The sequence below is a fragment of the Falco punctatus genome, assembly GCF_963210335.1.
Source record: "Falco punctatus genome assembly, chromosome: 10".
NCBI lineage: Eukaryota > Metazoa > Chordata > Aves > Falconiformes > Falconidae > Falco > Falco punctatus.
The window spans coordinates 8,135,060-8,154,680 of NC_137590.1; the positions used below are offsets into that span (position 1 = coordinate 8,135,060).

At 41.3% G+C, this 19,621-nt stretch overlaps 1 protein-coding gene and 1 long non-coding RNA gene across 2 annotated transcripts in view; one reads left to right on the forward strand and one right to left on the reverse strand.

Moving 5' to 3' along the window:
* Positions 1–8,528, reverse strand: part of LOC308070715 — a 52,538-nt gene extending 44,010 nt beyond the window's left edge. The window contains exon 1 of the long non-coding RNA XR_013930812.1: positions 8,409–8,528. This is a non-coding gene — a long non-coding RNA (uncharacterized lncRNA). The remainder of the gene's footprint in view (positions 1–8,408) is intronic.
* A 604-nt stretch (positions 8,529–9,132) lies between these two features.
* The window catches only part of PTPN1 (protein tyrosine phosphatase non-receptor type 1), a 46,095-nt gene continuing 35,606 nt past the window's right edge, over positions 9,133–19,621 (forward strand). The window contains exon 1 of the mRNA XM_080405132.1: positions 9,133–9,468. Within this exon, the coding sequence (XP_080261258.1) occupies positions 9,301–9,468 (168 nt within the window). The 5' untranslated portion in view covers positions 9,133–9,300. The remainder of the gene's footprint in view (positions 9,469–19,621) is intronic.

The following is a 19,621-nucleotide window of genomic DNA, read 5'->3' on the forward strand; positions in this document are numbered from 1 at the left end:
GAAACTAAAGCCAGCTCTGCAAGTGTAACTCCTATTTTATTAACATTGCGTTAGCCATAAAAGAGTATTTCCAGTAACTATTTCTCTATTAGTTGCTGCTTGACCTAAAATTCTTACGAGGAGTAAAATTATTCAGGGCTGTGAGAACTATGAGCAGTAAGGACTACAGTGCCATCCAATGGTAACATGGTCCTTAGCAGCTATGACTTACAAATTTCTACGTCTAGCTGTTTCTGCCACAGCATGACAATAACCTTAAACACATTCTGCAAAACCCATAAAGGCCGAAAAATATCAGAAGCAGCAAAAGGTACAGATGCATGCACACACGCTGTAGACTTCCTGCACAGGTACATCTCATCACACAACCACTAATGGTTGAAACTTCAATGTACACAAAATAGGTAGATGCCCCTCCCTTCCTTTTCATGCAGAATTCTGACAGATTATTTGTTAAGGATAGTTCAGTGTGAATTGACACACTTTGCAAAAAAAAAAAGTTATTCTTACTCTTTTAACAGAGGCAGTAAGCAGAGGTTTTGGTATCCCAGTTCTGCTAACAGCATTCTGGTTATCTAATCCCAGAGGAGGATTGCTGTTTCCTTAAAAGCTAAAGAATAAGCCTGACAGGTAACATAGCAAATATGTCACAGAGTCACATATCTTGCCACTCCATATAACCGATTTTGCATATTTGCAACTTTCTTCATCAAGTTGCATTGAACTATGGAGAATGAAGAGAGGATATGAAATGTCTGTTTATATTTGGACAAACACCTTCCTTTTTTATGAAGTGGAATAAGTAACAAGATCCCACACTTTCTTTTGGATTCTCATTTTCTTTTCAAGTGCCAGGTTCTTTTGGAAAATTTTCTAACTAAAAACTCTACATCAGAGTACACTGGGATGAAAAAGCAATGTGCCTCAAGTGACACAGGTTGGAATTATTTTGGGGAGGGACTGCCTTTGTCTCTGAAGGGCTAGAAGGGCTGTGTCCTGAGATCACATAATTTTTTCAGTTACCTAATCCTCCATTATTGTAAGGACCTAAGTCACTAGCATTGCTTTTAATCTCTTCTGGTTTTTTTTTCCTGCAATGTTTTGCAGATTTTGCAACTTCTAGTATTTTGTAAGGTAGATCATAAATTTCATATAGGCTGTTAGGAAATGTTTTGCTGCTCCAGATCTATGTGGAGAGTGCAATTTGAGGACTAAATAGCTATTAAACAGTTGCACACATTTGTAGGACACAGGTCTCTATTACCCAAGTGGGGCTTTTCAGCCTATATTCTTGACTGGACCTATTTAAGACCTTCCATTCTACTGGGACAGGCATCCAAAAGCGTGGAGCCTGTCAAGTCCAATTCAGCATTAGCGTAAACAGGTATTGCCCCCTTTGGCTTCAATTGAAACTATAAATCCAGAGATTAATTTACCCTCCTTACATTGCAAGTCAGGACTTGAAATGTCATGAAAACAGGCCTTCTTACAGAAGTTCCAATCCAGACATTCCTATTACCTATGCTATTCTATCCCAGTCATCACTAGATTGTGTTATAGGGATGATTTTTTAATTTGTACTGTTCCCTATCAAGAAGGAAATAGTTCAGAAGTCATTGAAAAAAAACCTTTCAAAACAAGACAAACTACGCAAGGGTCAATTTTCCCTGCAGAAGCATTTTAGACTAAAATATTTTGCCAGTGGAAAAGTGCATCTTCACAATGAGGAATGGGAAAGCACAGTGTAAAAAGTTAGACTCAACTCTTAATAACCCTCCATCAACACAGCAAAGTCTTCAAAAATACGCCAACAGTTATAAGATCCTGTACTGAAGGAAAATAAAACAGAACTGTATTACTTGATTAAATGGGTCAAGGATGGTCTTTTCATCCTGCTTTCATGCAGAGCCTAATTTAGAAAGGAACAGACTATGCATGAGACCATCTACGCATGAGACCCTATAGCATTGCTGCAACAATAATTTTGTGCTAAATTTTGTATTTTTCATAAAATGAAAAATGATGGTCATAGTTTCCAAACAGAAGACAGCAATTGCTCTAGCGCTTTGTTTTGGAGCCTAGAAACAAGTAGTTATGACAAGCAGTGCTGCAGCCTTCCACAGCTACTTCTGTCCACAGTTTAGATTCCACATCTACTCAGATTCTAAATTTCAGCCTCGTCCTTGGAGAATCAGAGGCAGTGCAATGAGTAACACAGGGTATTGATAAAATTATCATTACAGAAAACACTCCATTTCAAAGAGGAAGACAATTGTTTCATTACATGAGCAGCTCTGCTCCTACCCAACTGTCTACAGTAATGCTTCCAGGAGACACCTTCGGACTAAAACCAATTAACGTCATACAGCATTAACTCTGGAAAAGAGTGACACCAAGCGGTTACTTGTAATGATGCATACATTTCTTGCTACAGGTAATTTTCTCTCTCAATAGCGTCTTTGTGAGGGCTCATTTGGGGCCCAGTTACATCACTGAGGTTGGGAAGAGGTTGGGGGTCACGCAGTGAGGTTGCGGTAAGCGGCTGCCGAGCATCAGGACCGTGTGTGCCTCCTGCTCCGCCATGCCGAGGTCATCCCTCTGAAACTCAAGATGAGGACGACCCACAGTTACCATGTACAGGCACCCGTGAGGTGTGTATTTAGCACAAATATGTGGCATACGAAGTACAAATGCAGTGACCTTCCTCAGCTCTTCCTCAGCGGGCAAATCCCTACAGCCGGTAGATGGCATCCAAAACGTTAGCACAAGCGTGACATCACTTGCTGGCCCGCACAGTCAGACCGTGACTCCTGCTCCTCAGAAAATCGGCATTGCTTTTAAATACAGTTTTGCTCTTTCATGTACCATCAGAAATATATTTGCTTCTATTTGCACCACCTTCCCATCCCTATTATCCATCCTCACTTCCCACTCTGCAGCTTCTTTTGTTCCTGGTCCAGCTGAATTCCCAGCCATCATGTACAACCGTCAGGTTTCTGTAAAGCTCCCCACAAGGCCACCTCTATACACCAACTACAGTGAAACCAACCCCTGCTGACTGTTGCTCCTCTCCACTCGATTAGGCGAAAAAGGGTCCAGCAAAGCAGGCCACCTCCATGTCAGCCCCCTTTCCCAGCCACCCACGATGACACCGATTCCCTCTGCAGCGTTGGGTATCTGAAGCACGTGAACCCACGTGCCACTCTTCTCCTTAGCTGTGCTCTTCTCCTTCCACCCAGGACTTTGTCTGACATTGCACTGTATCAGTCACCTAAGATGTTTCATTGCAGCAGAACTTCAGTGACGCCGTAGCACTTTGGGTTTAAAGCCATCACTCATCATCTCAATCCTGAAGTGCTTTGGAGCAAGGATTTTCGATATCTGCCTATCAAATGAAGTTTTCTGTTTCACACTTACAAACTGCAGCTTGGTTTCTCACTCTCTTGTGCTCCCACTATGCTCAGTTTATCTCCTCTTTCGCACAAAGTCCAGCCTCTAGAGTATCACCTGTTGTCATTAGGAGACAAGGTCAAGCGGTCTGCTTACTTCACATAGATTAGAACTCACAGGGGAGATTACTCCACAGTGAAGTGCTGCCACCTCTCCTAACACGTTTTGGAAAGAAGCTGTCCTCATATAAAAAGATGACAAGCATTCTCCCCAGTTTCAATACTGAGCTGTAACAAAGAAGCCTTTCTTCCCTATAGTTTAACACACTTGTGTGCAAACATTTTAATGTATCTTTCTCTATGAATGAACACAGAAAGAACAAGCCAAGATAAGGAATCATTTTGCTGGAGCACTGCAGATCCAAGGTGGCCGTATACAACTAGATCTCTCACTAGACATACAGACATGTATCTATTAAAACCTTTTATACTCAGATTCTCATCCCTTGATCTGAAGGAACAGTTAGGAAATAACTTGAAGCATCTTTGCTTCTAAATGCAAAAGATGTTAGTCACTGCAGAAACAGATACTCATCCTGCTTCCTGGTCTTCCAAAAGGAACAAAATTCTAATTAGTTCCCATATGATTTTCGTATCACTGAGAGCTTCACTGTCCATTGAGCCAGGTAATTTTAGGATCATCCATCTTGTTCGTGTTGGGGACTTATTCAGTACTGCAGGATAAGGACACCAGCAGGAATACCAGAAGAAATACTACCCCTCTCCCCACCATCCTACCCTGCATAGCTTTTGAGGAATCTAGCACCAACCAACTATCCAACTATGCAAAAACTTTTGAATTTTGTGGTTCTTGTTGTTGTTGTTTGCTTTTGTTGGGGGTGGGTGGGGTGTATGATTGTTTTTTTAACTGAGATTTATTAATTAATTCAACTTCTCGATTGGCCCTCTCTGGTGACATTTTTGGTAAGAGTTTATTTCAACATCCTCTTTCCAGCAAATGCTTGTTCTTTTATCTTGGCACAAAGAGATGGGCATCAGGAATGCAAGATACAAGAAGATTAATCTTTGATTTAAGAAGGATAGAGGGTTACAAGCCAGACTGAAGCTCGACACTGATTCTACCTCTGTTCGCATCACAAGTCACGTCATGTCGTTGCATCTTCTCTGATAAATTGTGAATGGTTTCTGACACCAGCACCCTATCACAGTGTCCCTGTGCAGTGCCTACTACATTATGAATCCCCTGCTAGATTACAAGGTCTCTTAGGTCACCAGCCTAATTCTACAAGTATAAAATTCTCAACCTGAACTCTTAGCAAACACAAAGTTCGCTCAGTTTTGACATAAATGCTTAAATCAGCTTTTCTCTTTAATCTAAGCCTCTGGCTCACAAATAGGTTCTCCACACTCACATTCCTTGAGAAACCTGATCCTGAAGACATACTCAACGCACCAGCAGATCACATTCTGAAAACAAAGAAAGCAGTTGTGGATGGGAATCGCCTTTCAACTAATACCTCAGTGGTTACATCTCTTACTACACCAGCATATGGCAGACCTGCACTCAACTCTTGCCTCTGCCTGAGGGAAACATCTTTCACATCTCAGCAGTGCCCTGACCATTAGGTCATGGAGTCTGACATGGAGATCTTTTAACATCCCTTACGTATTTGAAAGTGTTTTGCACAGACATTCACCACCAGCAGGACTAGAATCTAACTGTCCTTTCTGATGAGTTGCCTAAGACTTGGGCTATAGTAATTTTGTCCTTAATCCATATTCATTACAAAATTTTTGCTCTATTGAAAAAGTGGTCTGGCTTGTTCATCTCACTCCAGAAGGTGGCTCAGATCTGTGGATTTAGAGGTACATACTTTCCTGAGCCCTTGTCTTAGATGCCTAAGCCTCTCAGAAGTATATGAATTACAATATTTAATAGTTTCCTGTTTCTGCTTCTTCCTGTTGTAGTCTCTCATCCTGAGTTTCTACCAAGCATGCTCTTATCTAAGTTCCACTCTTAACTGCTTACCTCTAAAGGGAGCTTTAAAGTTAGGTAAGCCTTAGTGTTAATTTGTGTATGTATACTTAGTATTAAAAAATTACAAGCTAATGCACATTTTAACCGCAGAAATCATACCATTAGAATATACCTGGATTGATCCTGATCTTGCATAAGTAATATAAATCAAGAATAATTTTATCACATTAAAACTGATGGTAACATCAGAAGAAAATCAGAAGCAAAACACTGGATATTGCTTATGAACTTACAGGTACTTCAAAGTCACCAAGGTAACACGTGATTCATTACAGCCTTGTGTGATGCTGTAGTGAGAGGGAAATCAACACAGAACCGAACTTTCCATGCTTAAATACCACAAAAGAAAAAATCAGAACAAGGAATGGCTAAGATGTAACACCAGAAGGACATATTACAGGATCCAATTCTGAGCTCTGTTTCACACATTATATTTCTGCTAAACAGAGATACAAATATGTACAGTGCAATAGCATTAAGTGTGTTGAATGTGAATGACAAGCTTCCCAGTTATATACTGGAGATGCAGCCTGTTAGAACTGGCTTAATGTAACTACAAAGTTGCATTTGAAAAATCAGTGAAGGAACAACATGTATCATATTTGCAAGCACTTTAATGAAGATTTATGACATCAGCTGTTTTAAACTAGGTCATCTCAAAATGCTGAATATTGTTAGCAGAAAGGCAAATTAAAGACTTTAATATGATTAGACTAAGTCATTTTATGGGTTTCAAATGAATTAAAAATAATAGTTAGTTTCATTGTTCTGCTAAAGTTCATTTTAAACCCAAGGCCAGACTGTTCCACATCGTTTTGTGGGTAGCTAGAGCCTATTGCATATTAGCTGAGAAATAAAAATTACTACAAGCCACCACAACTGCTACAAACAAAAAGATGGGGTGCTCTTCCCTACTTAGCAAGAGAAATTCAGAATTCTCACCTTCAGAATGCACATGATGGTTCCATAAAGTGGCCTATGTGCCCTTTACATTGCTGTAGGACCACAAGGTGCCAAAGACATGAAGTTTATCATTTAACATAAACTAGTATCTAACTGCATATTGTAAGGGTCTCAGGCTTTTTAGCTATGGGTGTCATTGCATGTACTATTGCTGAAATTGTACATTAAAACAAAGCCGAAATAATTAAATAGCACATGCACCAATTAGCTGTGCTTTTCTCAAACAGAAGTCACAATGTGTATCACTGCTGCAAATTATTTCTTAATTCTTTAATATAGGCATATATAGGTAAAAGCAAATACTTAGAATGTAGTCCCTCTGCTCCAAAGTTTCCAGTTATTTAATAAAATCATTCATTGAACCAGACCAACACATTTTACAATGTTACTGGTCACACATACTGCAACTGTGACAGAGTTTTATGAAGAAAGACTGGCAATTTTTACAGCCTCTTATTTTCTGAGTTACTCTGTGAAATCTTCAGCTGAATATCAATTTGTTCAGGGCAATATATGAGTTTTTGTTGTTCAAGGTAGTTATTTCTGTGACAACAGTACACAATTAGCAGGAAATATTTCTGATGAATCACTGACTGAAGAACTTGTAGTGATTTTATTTATTACATCCACTCAGGTGGCATAAGCATAGAAGAGTGTATGCTTTCTTCATAAAATGCTTATGCACTGCAGTCATGCAGTTGCATTTAGCTGTAGCACCACAGGCTTTGACCACTTCTAGGTACGACCAGGTTTAGGCCTGCATGAAAAATGGCCATGCACAGGAACTGCTCTTTGGTGTCATTGTAATGCCTCATCTCTCACTATGGAATCACTGAAACACAGCAAGACTCCCCACATACATTCATAATTTGTGACCCTGAAATAACAGGGAAAGGGGAAAGCAGCAATGTTGTTGCATTTGTTGTTATGTCCCCATGTCCAGTAGGTTAAAAATTCACCACCTGGACTCAAGATAAGGATACTGCCTCAGTGCAGCCAGACTGGGAGAGAAGAATCAGTCCCCCATTTGTTGCTATTAGTAATACAGAAGCAAGTCTCCATAGGTGGAAACCCTTTCATTCATGGGGCTAATATGGCATCTGACTAGTTCAAAAAATCAGGTCAAGAGAAAGCCCATGAGGTAAGAAAGGCAAAAAATCTGTTTAACACCATCTGCTAATCCTTCTATGCTACATGCAGGAGCTGACTAGAGAATAATGTTTCATTGTTTACCTAGGTTAAGTCGTTTATCCTATTAAGATGCTTTCCACAGCTTGCCTTAACTGTGGGTGCTACTATTAACCCTCCCCCAAAATTTTGGGCCCCTCAGCTCATATCTCTGACTAGTCCTCTCTTCTCAGAAAGCATCCATCTGCACTTCTGTAGCCTAATAAACGAGTCTTAAACAGGGTGGCATTCTGGAGCCGAACACTGAAAGGGAGCCTCTTCCAAAGACCGCATAGTAGAATGATTAGAAAAAACAATGGAAAAGCTGCTTCTATCAGGAACAGCCAAGTGGTGCAAGGGCTGCAGCTAAGCTATAAAATACTTCTGTCTTCAGCAACAACCTTGCCTGTTGAGAACTCTACTACTCTGTCTTCAATCCATGCTGTACTTAGGGTATTTATAATCAAATTCACGCATGAAAAATGTCAATCCTACAAATCTACTCCCACAAATTTATTTGGGTCAGTATTCATGTTGCAGAGATACCAGGTATGCCAAGCCTTTACTAGCCCTCAGTAGTAGTATGCTATAAAAAACCTGAAAAATGGTAATGTAACAAACAGAAGCTGGCTGACATGAGTACAGCTCCTCGCTTTGGAAACAAAATATGCTCTAGCATTATACATGGGATAACTATGTCCATATGTTTGGAACATCTGGTCTTGAAGCTCAGGAAGGAAGATGTTGGCTCTCTGAGATTTGTAGGCTAGAACTTCATTTGGAAATGAATGGCCTTATGAAAGGGGTAGGATAGAACCACAAATGTTTACCTGCTGGGATAGGACTATAGCACCTTGACAGGAATGGCTGTTTCAGAGTAGGAACCCAAGAGCCCAGGACAGATGATCAAACTCCATGCGGAGCTTGTCACACCACACGTTCCTTTAAATCATAGGCTACGGGACAACTGACAGAAATACATTTCACTCTGCAGACTGTGTAAGAGTGAAAAATAAACTCCATCTTCTGACGACAGCGTGAGGGACGGCATCTTCCCCATCTCCGAAGTGAGCCCACACACGTACGTCCAGCACTCCCCACTGCCCGACCAGGCACCCGCCACCGGCCCGGCCCGGCCGTACAGCCCTTCCTCTGACACCGAGCGGCCGCAGGAGAATGTTTCAAACTTTCTGACTCTCTTGCCGCAGACGAAGAGCTTGACAGCGTGACTCGGGGCCTTCCCCAGGGCTCAGAGACCACCAGAGGCCAGCCTGCGGCCCCCGGAGCTACAGCCAGCGGCTGCGGCTGCCGCTTCCTCAGCCAGATCCCGCCGCCACCACCAACCTGCGGCCCGTCAGCCCTACCGGGGCCGCCCTACCTGTCCGTGCGGCCCCGCGGCGCGGGTACAGGGAGGGGAGGCCCCCGAGCCCGCCCCGTTTGCCGCCGGTAGCAGCTCTCAGCCGGACCGTCGCCTCAGGGAGGCGAGGGGGCGGCAGCGCCGCGCGCCGCCGGCGGGAAGGAGGCGCCGCCTTCCCCGCCCGCCCGGGCAGCGGCCCCGCAGCCCCGCCACAGGGCGCTCGCGCCCGCCGCGACCGTTACAGACCGTTGGCGCCGCGCGCCCCCTCACCCGCCGCCCGCAGGGCCCCGCGGCCGCGGGCCGCCCCGGACGTCGCGTCGCCGGGGCGGGCTGCGTAGTTCCGGCGGGGAGCAGGGAGGGGTGACATGCAGAGCAGGCAGCCGCGGCCTCGGGAGCAGCTGGAGCCGGAGCTGCTGGAGCGGCGGGCGGGAGCGGCGCTGGGGGGCCAGGCCTGGCGCGGCGCCCCCACCATGGAGATCGAGAAGGAGTTCCACCGGCTCGACCAGGCCGCCAGCTGGGCCGCCATCTACCAGGTGAGGGGCAGCCGCCCGGCCCGGCTCAGCCCCCAGCCCCGGCGCTGAGGCGCGGAGCGCTCCTGCCCGCGCCCTCCCTCTGCCGCCGCCGGGCTGTGCCCCTGCGGCGTGTGTGCGCCCCGGCTGCCGAGGGCCCCGGGGGGAGCGCAGCCCCGCGGCTCCGCTCTCCCCGCCTCGGAGCTTTCCCTTCCCCCTTCCCCGCTTCCCTCCCGCAGCACGCTGCGGGCTGGCCCGCCGCCGCGCTCGGACCTCCTTCCCCTTTCGGAGGGCAGGAGGAGGCCCCGCGGTGCCCCCCGGGGCAGCGCCGCTCACCTCCCTCTCCCCCGGGCCCGCGTGGGCGGGGAGGGCCGGCTGCCACCCCCCGGCGGCGCGGCTGCTGCCCGGGGACCCCTCGGCGGCGGGGCAGGGGCCTCCCGCTGCGCTCCGGTGCCTCGGCGGGGAGGCGCGGGCAGCACCGAGCGGCACCGGGGCAGCGCCGCCGCGCCAGCCGGGAGGCAGTTCGCTCCGCGGGGTCCCTGGGCCACGCTCCTGTTCTTGCTCCACGTTAGGCTTGGAGCTGAGCATGGACACAGATTCTCAGTAGTCTTTGAAACCGGCCAGACCTTCGGGGAGTAAATCGAAGTGGCTTTGCTTTTTGGTTGGTGTTTTGGTTTTGTTTGGGGTTTTTTTGTTTTTGTTTTGTTTTGTTTTTCCCAGGAAAACAGTGATGGGCAGCATTGCATGCACCTAGCTTTTCAGTTGCTTTAATAATAACAGAACAGATCCTGAAAGCAGCTTGTTAGTAATACTTGTGCAGTTATCTGGCACTGGGTTTTGTTATTTCATTCCCTGTGTTTAGATTTTGAGATTTTAAAAAAAACTGTGTGCCAAACTTGAATGCTTGCGAGAGTATTTGCTGACTGGATCCAGGTTCATGCATACAAGCAACAGAAACTAGGGCTTTTCTCTTTAAGAAAGTTCTTGGTGCGTTTGCCCAAAATGAAGTTTCAGAGAAGATGAGGTACATGGATGGTTGGGCGGATATGTCCAGTCAGATCAGGCAGCATTACTGTAAAATCCATTTGAACATTTAAGCTGGTATATTGCATAAACTAATGAGTTTTACGTTCATATCTGCAACATAGAAGTTGGGCTTTGCTTCCCTTTCACTATGAACATCTCTGGCAATGGCCATTTGAAAGGAGGAGTGGAGTTTTATAAAAGTGAAATAAATGAAATCCTATCTCAGAATGACAGCAGGCAAGTTTTAAAAGTAGTAGCTTGCAGGATGGGCATCTCTAGTTGTTTGGCAATTAGAGAATAGGCATGAAATTTCAAGCGTGCTTTTCCGAAGGTCCAATTTTTTTATTAGAGTATTTCATTTCCTGCAGTTTCAGTGCTTGCTAACTGTATCAGTTGAAAGTCATGTGCATATATGATGTTATGTTTTTGCTAAACTGTTCTTGACAATTTGGTATGTTGTAGGCTTAGTGCTCAGGAAATGATTTTGAGTAATGTAGCTCCGTAATGGAGGTGGTTTATTTCTATGGGTACAATTCTATTACAGAACTGAAATGTGTAAGGAGAATGAGGGACTGTGGCACATTTTCAGTAGGGGTCAGCATTCAGTGATATTTTTGTCCTACTTTTTTGAATGATGTGACTCAGTAGCCTGCTCAGACTTTTTTTTTTCCTTAAGATTGATTAGTAAATATGTGCATCTTTATCATGTAACTGAGTTTCTCAGCTGCATCCTGCTTTACGCATCAGCTGTTGAAAATGGCATCTTCGCAGATCATGTACATCTGGAAGAACGATGTGCTTCACTATAGTCCGTGCTTTTGATGTCTGGGCTGTGACATCAACGATGCAGTTTTCCTACAAATACCAATCTTTGCCTGAAGAATGGAGTAAGAAGAATAATATATGTTATTGGTGCAGAGAAAAGTCTTCCTGCAAGTTGATTGTACTACAGGCTTCTAGTGTCTATGTGTTATTCTAACTGCTAAAATCCAAAATATTCACCAGTATTCCGAGCAAAGCATAATGCAATTTACTAACAGTCACTTCCTCTTGTTTCTTGGCTACATCTATTATCTAGTGATACAGAACTGCACGGCATCTAGGGGAGGAATTGTGAACACTACAGGGAGGTGAAGCTAACTGGAAGGGTGGCTACAAGGAGACTTGTCTGGGTGCCACATGACTTTGAAGGGTTAAAATTGTCCAGGCTTCTTTTTTTCGGGGGACAAGGGGAAGCTATGTTCAGCTGTGATAATAGTGCAGTTGTGAAAGAATAAAATTTAGATTTTTTTTTGTATTATTTTTTTAAAGCGTAAATCGTCACACGATAGAGACAAAAACATTTCAAGGTGAAGACCATGTGTAGATGATTTTGTGGCAGTCACGTCTTGAGCACTGCATGTGTAGTGGAACTACTTTCTGCTACAGCTGGTCAAAACAGGGTGAACACTGATGAAGTTCTCTGTATCTTGTTTTTATTGGTTTTTTTCCTGTCTTTTAAATACCCAGTACTGTCCCATACTTTCCTCTAGATTTACTTGCTACAAGAACTGTGAGCCATGAGATCCTGTAAATGTTTAGAGACCAACAGATAAAAAGAACTGGTCTGGTTTTGGCCATCGCTTGTGTTGCAGAGAAACTTATTTAAAAGGTAACTAATAAAATGAGACCTGATCTAAGCATAACAAATGCCCATTCAAATTGAAGTCCTCTTCCATAAAACAGTAAGTTAAATGGATAGCAGATTAAATGTGAGCTTTGCAATGTGATAACTGTGGTAAAAGTATGCAACAGAAAACAAATGCTTAAGGGTAAGTGAATGATACACACCTTGCATTAATATTATTAGAAGTATCAATAGGAATTAAAAGTATTCACTCTAGAGATGTCACAACAAAAAGCAATAGCCCAAAGCTAAGAAAAGCACAGTTTAGGCTTGCTATTAGGGCAAGGGAGAAAGAGTTACATACATTTTTTCCAGAATATCAAAGGAAAATAGAATTTTCAGTTGCTCACAGTGAGTGCAATATCAGATTTTCATAGCGATTTTATATGCAGTAGTCTTTCAGAATTTTAGGAGGTATTTTAGTTTCTAACTTCTTATGCATGGTGATAGAATGAGATATTATCTTAAAAACAACCCTCGAGTACAGGTAGAGTTGCTTCTTGTGTTTATATAAACTAGATATGTTGACTTTAGTATGTTGGCTAATGATACGAACTTTAATGTACTTATCAGTAATGATAAAGATACCTCTTACTTATTTACTGATCTGCCATTCAACCTGGGATCCCATACAATACAGATGGAGGCAGAGCTGATGCTTGGTTTTACAGAAACCTCTGTGGAGACAGCTCATACCAAGTTTCCCATGTGACATAGCAAGATTAAACTAAATTGTGCACTCTTTTCCTGATTTTTATAGTCAGTAGAATATAAAATAAAGAAAAGGGTATAGTCTAGATTTTCAAATATGTTCAGAAGTTAGTATACTGAAAACAGAACTATACTGCTGTGTGTGCACTGGAACGGTGAAATGTAGTTACAGTTTGGTTTGAAGCCTGTAAGAGGCACATAACTGTTATAATTTCTTTATTAATTTTTAGGCTATTTTAAACTAATACTAACATGAATATTACTTTTTTCCCAAAACCTCTCTAAGCTAAACTAAAATACTACAAATTAAGAAAGGTAATGAGCTTTACCCAGATGATGGGAGGAAGATAGAAGGCTGTTGTGGTCATTTTGGATATCTCTCTGTCAAGAGAGAGAAGGCATGGGAAGTTTGTTATGCATTCACTGTCTCTGGAAAAATATTTGTAAAATATCTAGAGTTTTAATTTTGATAGTAAACTGTGAAATGGTTGACCCTGTAGACTTACAATAGTGTGTTTGTGTTGTGTATTTAAAGTAAATAAACAGGAAGTTCTACTAGTGTTTTCGATTTATAAGCTGCAGAGAGAGTTCAGACTTTGTGCTGCTGCGGTCTGTAAGCATTTGGGTTATTCTTTTGCTCTGGTGCTAAAAAACTTCAAACTTCTCTGCAGCAGATAAATTGTGGCACAAGCATGACTTACTACAAATGCATCTTTGTGCTTTATTCTGCCAGTTCTCACTACTTGAAAATACAGGTCTCTGCATGCATGCCTTGCCACTGCTTAATTCATGCTATGTTGATTCATTCGAGGCTTAGCTTAATTGGCTCTGGTTATGGAAAGCTAGTTTAGAACTGATAGTTGCAGGAAGTCTTTTTTTTCCTTCAATACAGCTAAAGATATTCCATGTTTTCCAGTGTTATACAACCACTGAATCTTGATACAATGGTGGGAGAGGCTAGCAACAATGAAGTAGCTAAGTGTCTGTGGCTTGCAAAGTCAGTATCCTCTCTGTGAAAACCAGTTTCTGATTTCAACTGCAAAGTGATAGTATGTTTTGTGCTATTGAGACTGTTTCAGGGCACTGCTGCATCAGTTACACTACTGACTCTTTCAGATCAAGGCAAATTGTGTCTGCTGATGACAGATGTGAGATTGTGCAAGTCCCATTACACGGAGCTACTGAGCCACTTAGTTTTGTTTGTTTTTCAGAATTTAAAAACCTAAGTCCTTGAATCCAAATCTTCTGTGATAGCATTGCTATAAGTAGAACATTGAAAAGTGGAGCCCATTATAGTTTACTGTTAAGGGGATATAATTTGCTTAAAATCTAGAAATTGTACAATGTGCAGACAATACTACAGCTGCTTCTGAGCACCTTCAGAAAGTTTTTATGGTTTTAGTGTGTTCTTCCACATGTTACTTACTCTTCTTCCTTTCTCTGTCTGCTGTAAGGGTACGTATATAGAGGGACACTTGACAGTTAAAGAGAATGCAGTGTTGGCCATGCGCCAAATCATGTTACATGGAAATAGCCCTTGTAAGTAGACAATAAAATATGGTAGCGGTAGACCAAGTATTTTTGAAACAAAAATAACTTTCTAAATATTCTGGGTAGGTTTGAATTAACAGTTCATTCTATAGTTAACTAAACATTAAAATGAAATTTTTCTTGTAATACTTGCTTTGCAAATCGACCTTCTCCAAGGATTGTCTTTAGCTGAGAGTTTCTAAACTGGTTTGCACTGAAATTTCACTGCTACTTTCTTGTAAACATGCAAATTATCAGGTTTTAGACCAGTGTCACTAGTGTGACATAATCTATTTGGGTTGTGAATTTAGCCTCATCACCTGAGGATACTGATTCCTTAAAATTCAGAATTCATGTATGATTAAAGTGGACATCTTTAATTAAAAAGAAAATGGAGGAGGAAGGAGTTTACAAACAAATAAAGAAAAAAAAGTATGTAAAACCAGATAAAAGCTTAAAGTCATGCTATCTGTTGTACTGCAGTGAATGTAAGAATTGGATGGGTTGTTTCAGCGACCAGATAATGCCACTGAATTTGTTTTTCCATAGTCAGATAAACCAGTTTTTTCTTTAGGCTCCCCATATGCAAAATTAGATTTATATTCAGTGAAGTGTTGGAGAGCTTTTTTTTTTTTTTCTTTTTTTTTTCTTTTTTCCTTAAACACAAAATTACTTTCATGCCTTTTGTAACACAGAAGGGAAGGAACCAAAAACTTGCATTACAGTATTAGTATTCTGCTACTAATACTACATTGAGTAGTTTTCTGTTAGGGTTTTGGGTTTTGTGTGTTTGGTTTTTTTTTTTAAGTATCTGCCAATTAGGTTAGCACTGTGTGACAGAAGAAAGGTCAGCTCCTGTAATGCTTCAGGCAATTCAGCATCATTGGAGGATTTTCTCCTGTGACCATAGTCCTTCTTGCAATTTTGTTCTCTTCTTTTATCACAGAGGCATGTTGTCGGGCAGCAGATGAGACAAGTTCTCTGCATAGGGTGAAAGTTTTTCAAATGTAAATTGAGTAGGAGCCTTATTAACAGCAAATTGATAAATACTTGAAAACTGAATATTGTGCCATAAACCTAACAAATTAACAACAAAAAAATCCCAACAAAACAACACAGAAACAAACAAAAAAACCCCAACCCCTTAGCTGGAGTAGTTAGAATGTTCCTGAATATAGGATTCCATATTAAAGTTTACTTTGTTCTGCTTATTTCTGTAATACTGATTCGGAAAAAGGTTAGTATAAACTGAGATAGAAGACAAACACTAAAGAATTGCCTAAGGTTTTGTATCATCTTCAGTGCTGATCTGAAGTGCTGTCAGTGTTGAGACATTTGACAGAATTACATAAATTTAAAATTTGTTGCTTTTAAAATATTAGACTATACAGAATTATTAGACTAGAATGTATCTGAACCTCTGCAAACATGTGTACAGCATTGTTGTCAGAGAAAAGCAGCCCTAGTGAGCAATGTGTGCATTTTTTGCTAAAAGAAGCCAGTTTATGAAAATGTAGAAACAGGTTCTCTGTAATGTTCATAATTAATAATACAAACTTGATATGATCTGTAAGCTTTGCTATTTACAGCACTTACCATTGAGATATTTTTAATTTCTTTTAGTCATTGGTCAACTTGTTTCATGTTGATTTGCACAAGAAACATTTTTTTTGTTTATCTTTCTGGTGCCAGTAGACATGCCCTTGCTGGTTTGGCTGGGAGAGGCACTATGATACAGCATCAAAATGCCTTTGTGTGTTTGCTTTGTAGATCATGTAGTACAAATGCCAATTCATTTCTACCAAACCCTGTGAATTTAGATGTGCTTTTTCTCTCGCCCACGCAAAATACAGCTAAGATTCAACAGCTTGCCTGTCATTATACTAAGAAAAAGTGATAAAAGTGATTCTTGGAAATTCATGTGATTCTGCTAATAGTGATAGCTGATCTACTTCCAAATTGGGTTTGTGCTTTCTACATATAAGAAAAAACTTTAATAAAACAGCAGTGAAAAATTTGATGTCCTTGTTGGGAAGGAAAAGGAGCTAGCATAACATGAAACTTATCAGAAACTTTTTTTTTTTATTATTTCTAATTCTGTAGGTTCTGTTTCCGTATGCTTTCACCTTGAACAATACTTGTCCTAGAATATGGACTGATAAACACATTGTTTCCATAAGTTACTGGGTTTGCATGGAGGGGGGAGTAGGGAGTTAGTAAAGGGCATGTACTTCTGGAAACAACATAAGGACAGCCAGCTTACTTGAGAGATCTGTGTTTTTCACTGTGTAGTGACTCTGTATTTTTCAACTCAAAATATTTATCGTCAACACCAAGTCAGATGTGATTCCTCCCAGATGGTGTGTGTGTTAAATTTATTTTTTTCTGGTGGCTTTTGTTCTTAACATATACTCTCTTGCTTGTCTCCTACCTGTCCTTCTTGGCATGATAAATTTTACTATACTTTTAAGCAGAATTTTTTGGTATCACTGATCCTGAACATGTACCTTATTTAGTTGCTGATTTGTTAACCGCTGGAATGAAAAAACATTTGGACAGTCCTGCTTCCTAGTTGGGCATATCCTTCATGAGACTAAAAGTAGAGAGAAAAAAAACTTTCCACTGAATTCAGCATTAATCTCTTATTGAATTTACTTAAGTAGCATACCGATACCTGCATAGAGGCCTGTTTCCATTGTTGGGAATTGAAACTGGATTTCTGCTTTGTATATAGGGCATCTTGTTTCCATCTGTGTTAGCATCCAAGCCTTTAAGTAGTTCCATAGTTGTCTCAGCTCTTGGTTGTTGTGGATGCTTTGGGAACATGTGGGTTAAAGAGTAAAAAGTCACCTTCAGCAATGAGGTGTGAAGAGATAATGATGAGGAAGATTTACTTGTGCTGTTCAGAGACTGTTGAATCTTTTTCTTAGGCTTAGAAGAAGGCTAAAACAGTTTCTATATCAGTAGAAATAGAAAATAAAGCAGCAACAATGCAGGTTTTGCATTCTGCCAGTGTATGCAATTACAGAAAAACTTCCATGCTGTACCAGTGGTGAGTGTGGAGCTACTCGGATCTTGCTGCAGGCAAAGAGGAAACTGTCCCCTCTGGGCAGAAAGCTCGCTATGCTTTTTGTAAATAAAAATAAAATAATTGCTTATCAAAAATGCTATTAAATAGTAGTATTTTGAACTTAAAGTAGCTGTTCTATTTGTGATCTTTCAGGTGCTTTTTCTGGTATCTGAAGTTCCCAGAATTTTTTCCTTCTTTTGTGAAGTGCTTGATTCATCAAGTACTTGATGCTGTGAGCTGTTCTACAAAAGACACTCTGTTTCTCAGATTCTTTATATTTATTTGGAACAAGAACAAGTGTTCTACACATAAAGAGGAATGTTCTCATAACCTTATTCCCTTGTGCACATCTGAATAAGAATTGCTTGTTTACATCATTTCTAATCCCACAGTAACAGGTTACAGTAGCATAAACAGTGTGACCTTTTAATGTGATCACAGGAAGTAAAATGTGAAATCTATTTAAAAAATGCATCTTCAACTAAGGAAGAGTATACTTCCTTTTTATGACAGGAAAAATAACCCATGCTGGTTCAGAAGATCTCAGTTCCAATTATACTGTGTAGGGCCTATTTTTTCTGCTGTCTTCTGTACAGTTGTTGTAGCTGCTTGAAGTAGGACTAAACCTCTGCCATCCTTGTGTAGAATTGTACATCCCTGCTCTGGATTGTGCAGGCATAAATGATTAAAGATGGTTGCTACTGGAAAAACAGAACTCTGACATGAGCAAGAGGTTTTAGTAGAAGGAACTTCTTTTGGAAAGGAGGAGAGGGTGGGTCATTGGAGCAAGAACTGGAAAAATACTACATGGCTTATTAAATAGCCAAAATACATATACACACATTTTAGAAATTTTCTGAATATTTCCAGAAATGGAAGAAAAATGAGGGGGTTAACCAGCAGAGGATGGGGGAGTAGACAGCTACACAACTCTAGAAAACGTGTTTGTTTATTCCTATTACAGTTTACATCGGTAAGCAACATTGTTGCTTGTTTCCTAAACTTCTGACAAGGGAGAATTTTTACTTTAACTCACAGTTGCTACCTAGAACTGCACAGTGCCCAGCAGTGTCTGTGGGATGACATGAACAAGAATCTTGTTTTAACTCGTACAAAGTTTTCGTTCCCAGTATTGGTATCTTCTCGGAACTGGCCTGAAGTGTTTCATGACCAGAGCAGATCTGCCCTTGTACTGTTTCAAAACTACTATAGTAAATATGTGAAGGACAATGCGTGTTGTGAACCAACAAACCCATTATTTTTATCCTTGCATATTCCACTCTTAGCTGTGCTTGAATTGGTAGTGAAATGAAAAATGCAATATTGAGTTGGGGGGGTTGGTTTTTTGATTTGCGAGTGAGCAATAAATACATAGATGGCTCATTAATAATTTCCCTTTAGATAGCAATTGCTTTCAGTTTTTCTGTGATAATCACTCTGGTAACTGACACCTATTAACAGACAGCTAAACTATGAAAGACCATGTGGCAGGCTGGGTCTGGTTGGTAGAGGCAAGCAGAGGTGGAAGCAGGTGGTGAGCACGGGTAGTTTTGGCTTGGGGAAAGGGGACGTCTCGGCAGCGGTTCAAAACCCCGTGGCAGTCAGCTGTTCTCTGTAGAGGCAGGCTCAGGAACAGCCCCGTTTTCGAGCGGTACCCCCAGGTTCTGGAGCTTGTTTGTTCTGTGTCTGTCAGACTCGTCTTGTTTTCACTAGAGGTGAAAGATCGGAACAGGAGGTTGAAAATATGTAAAATCTTTACAGCTGCTAAGTTACTGGATTTATTAGCCGACATGAGAGCGTTAGTGGAGAGGTCTAATCTTACAAGTCTTTTTAAAGCTTGTCAAGAAGCAGGCAGAACAGAAAGACTTCATGGAAACTACTGACTTAAGTTTTATTTGTCATTGATTTCTTGTTTAGAATTTGTGTAAAGCTTACCGTTCAGAACCTCCTTTAGGAGCCAAGTCCGTTATGCTAGGCTTTGCCTTGCACAATCCAGTGTACAGGCTACTTTTCTTGACTGACTGACAGCAGGAAATTCCTTATTTGCTGTTTGCTAAATTCTCTACCACATGAAGAGAGGATTTTGGGTGGTAAAACTGTTGTGTGCTTATTGTCTTTTAAAAGTAGCTAAATAAGTTAATATTGCTACTTGGTTAGGAGCAAACACTCAAACA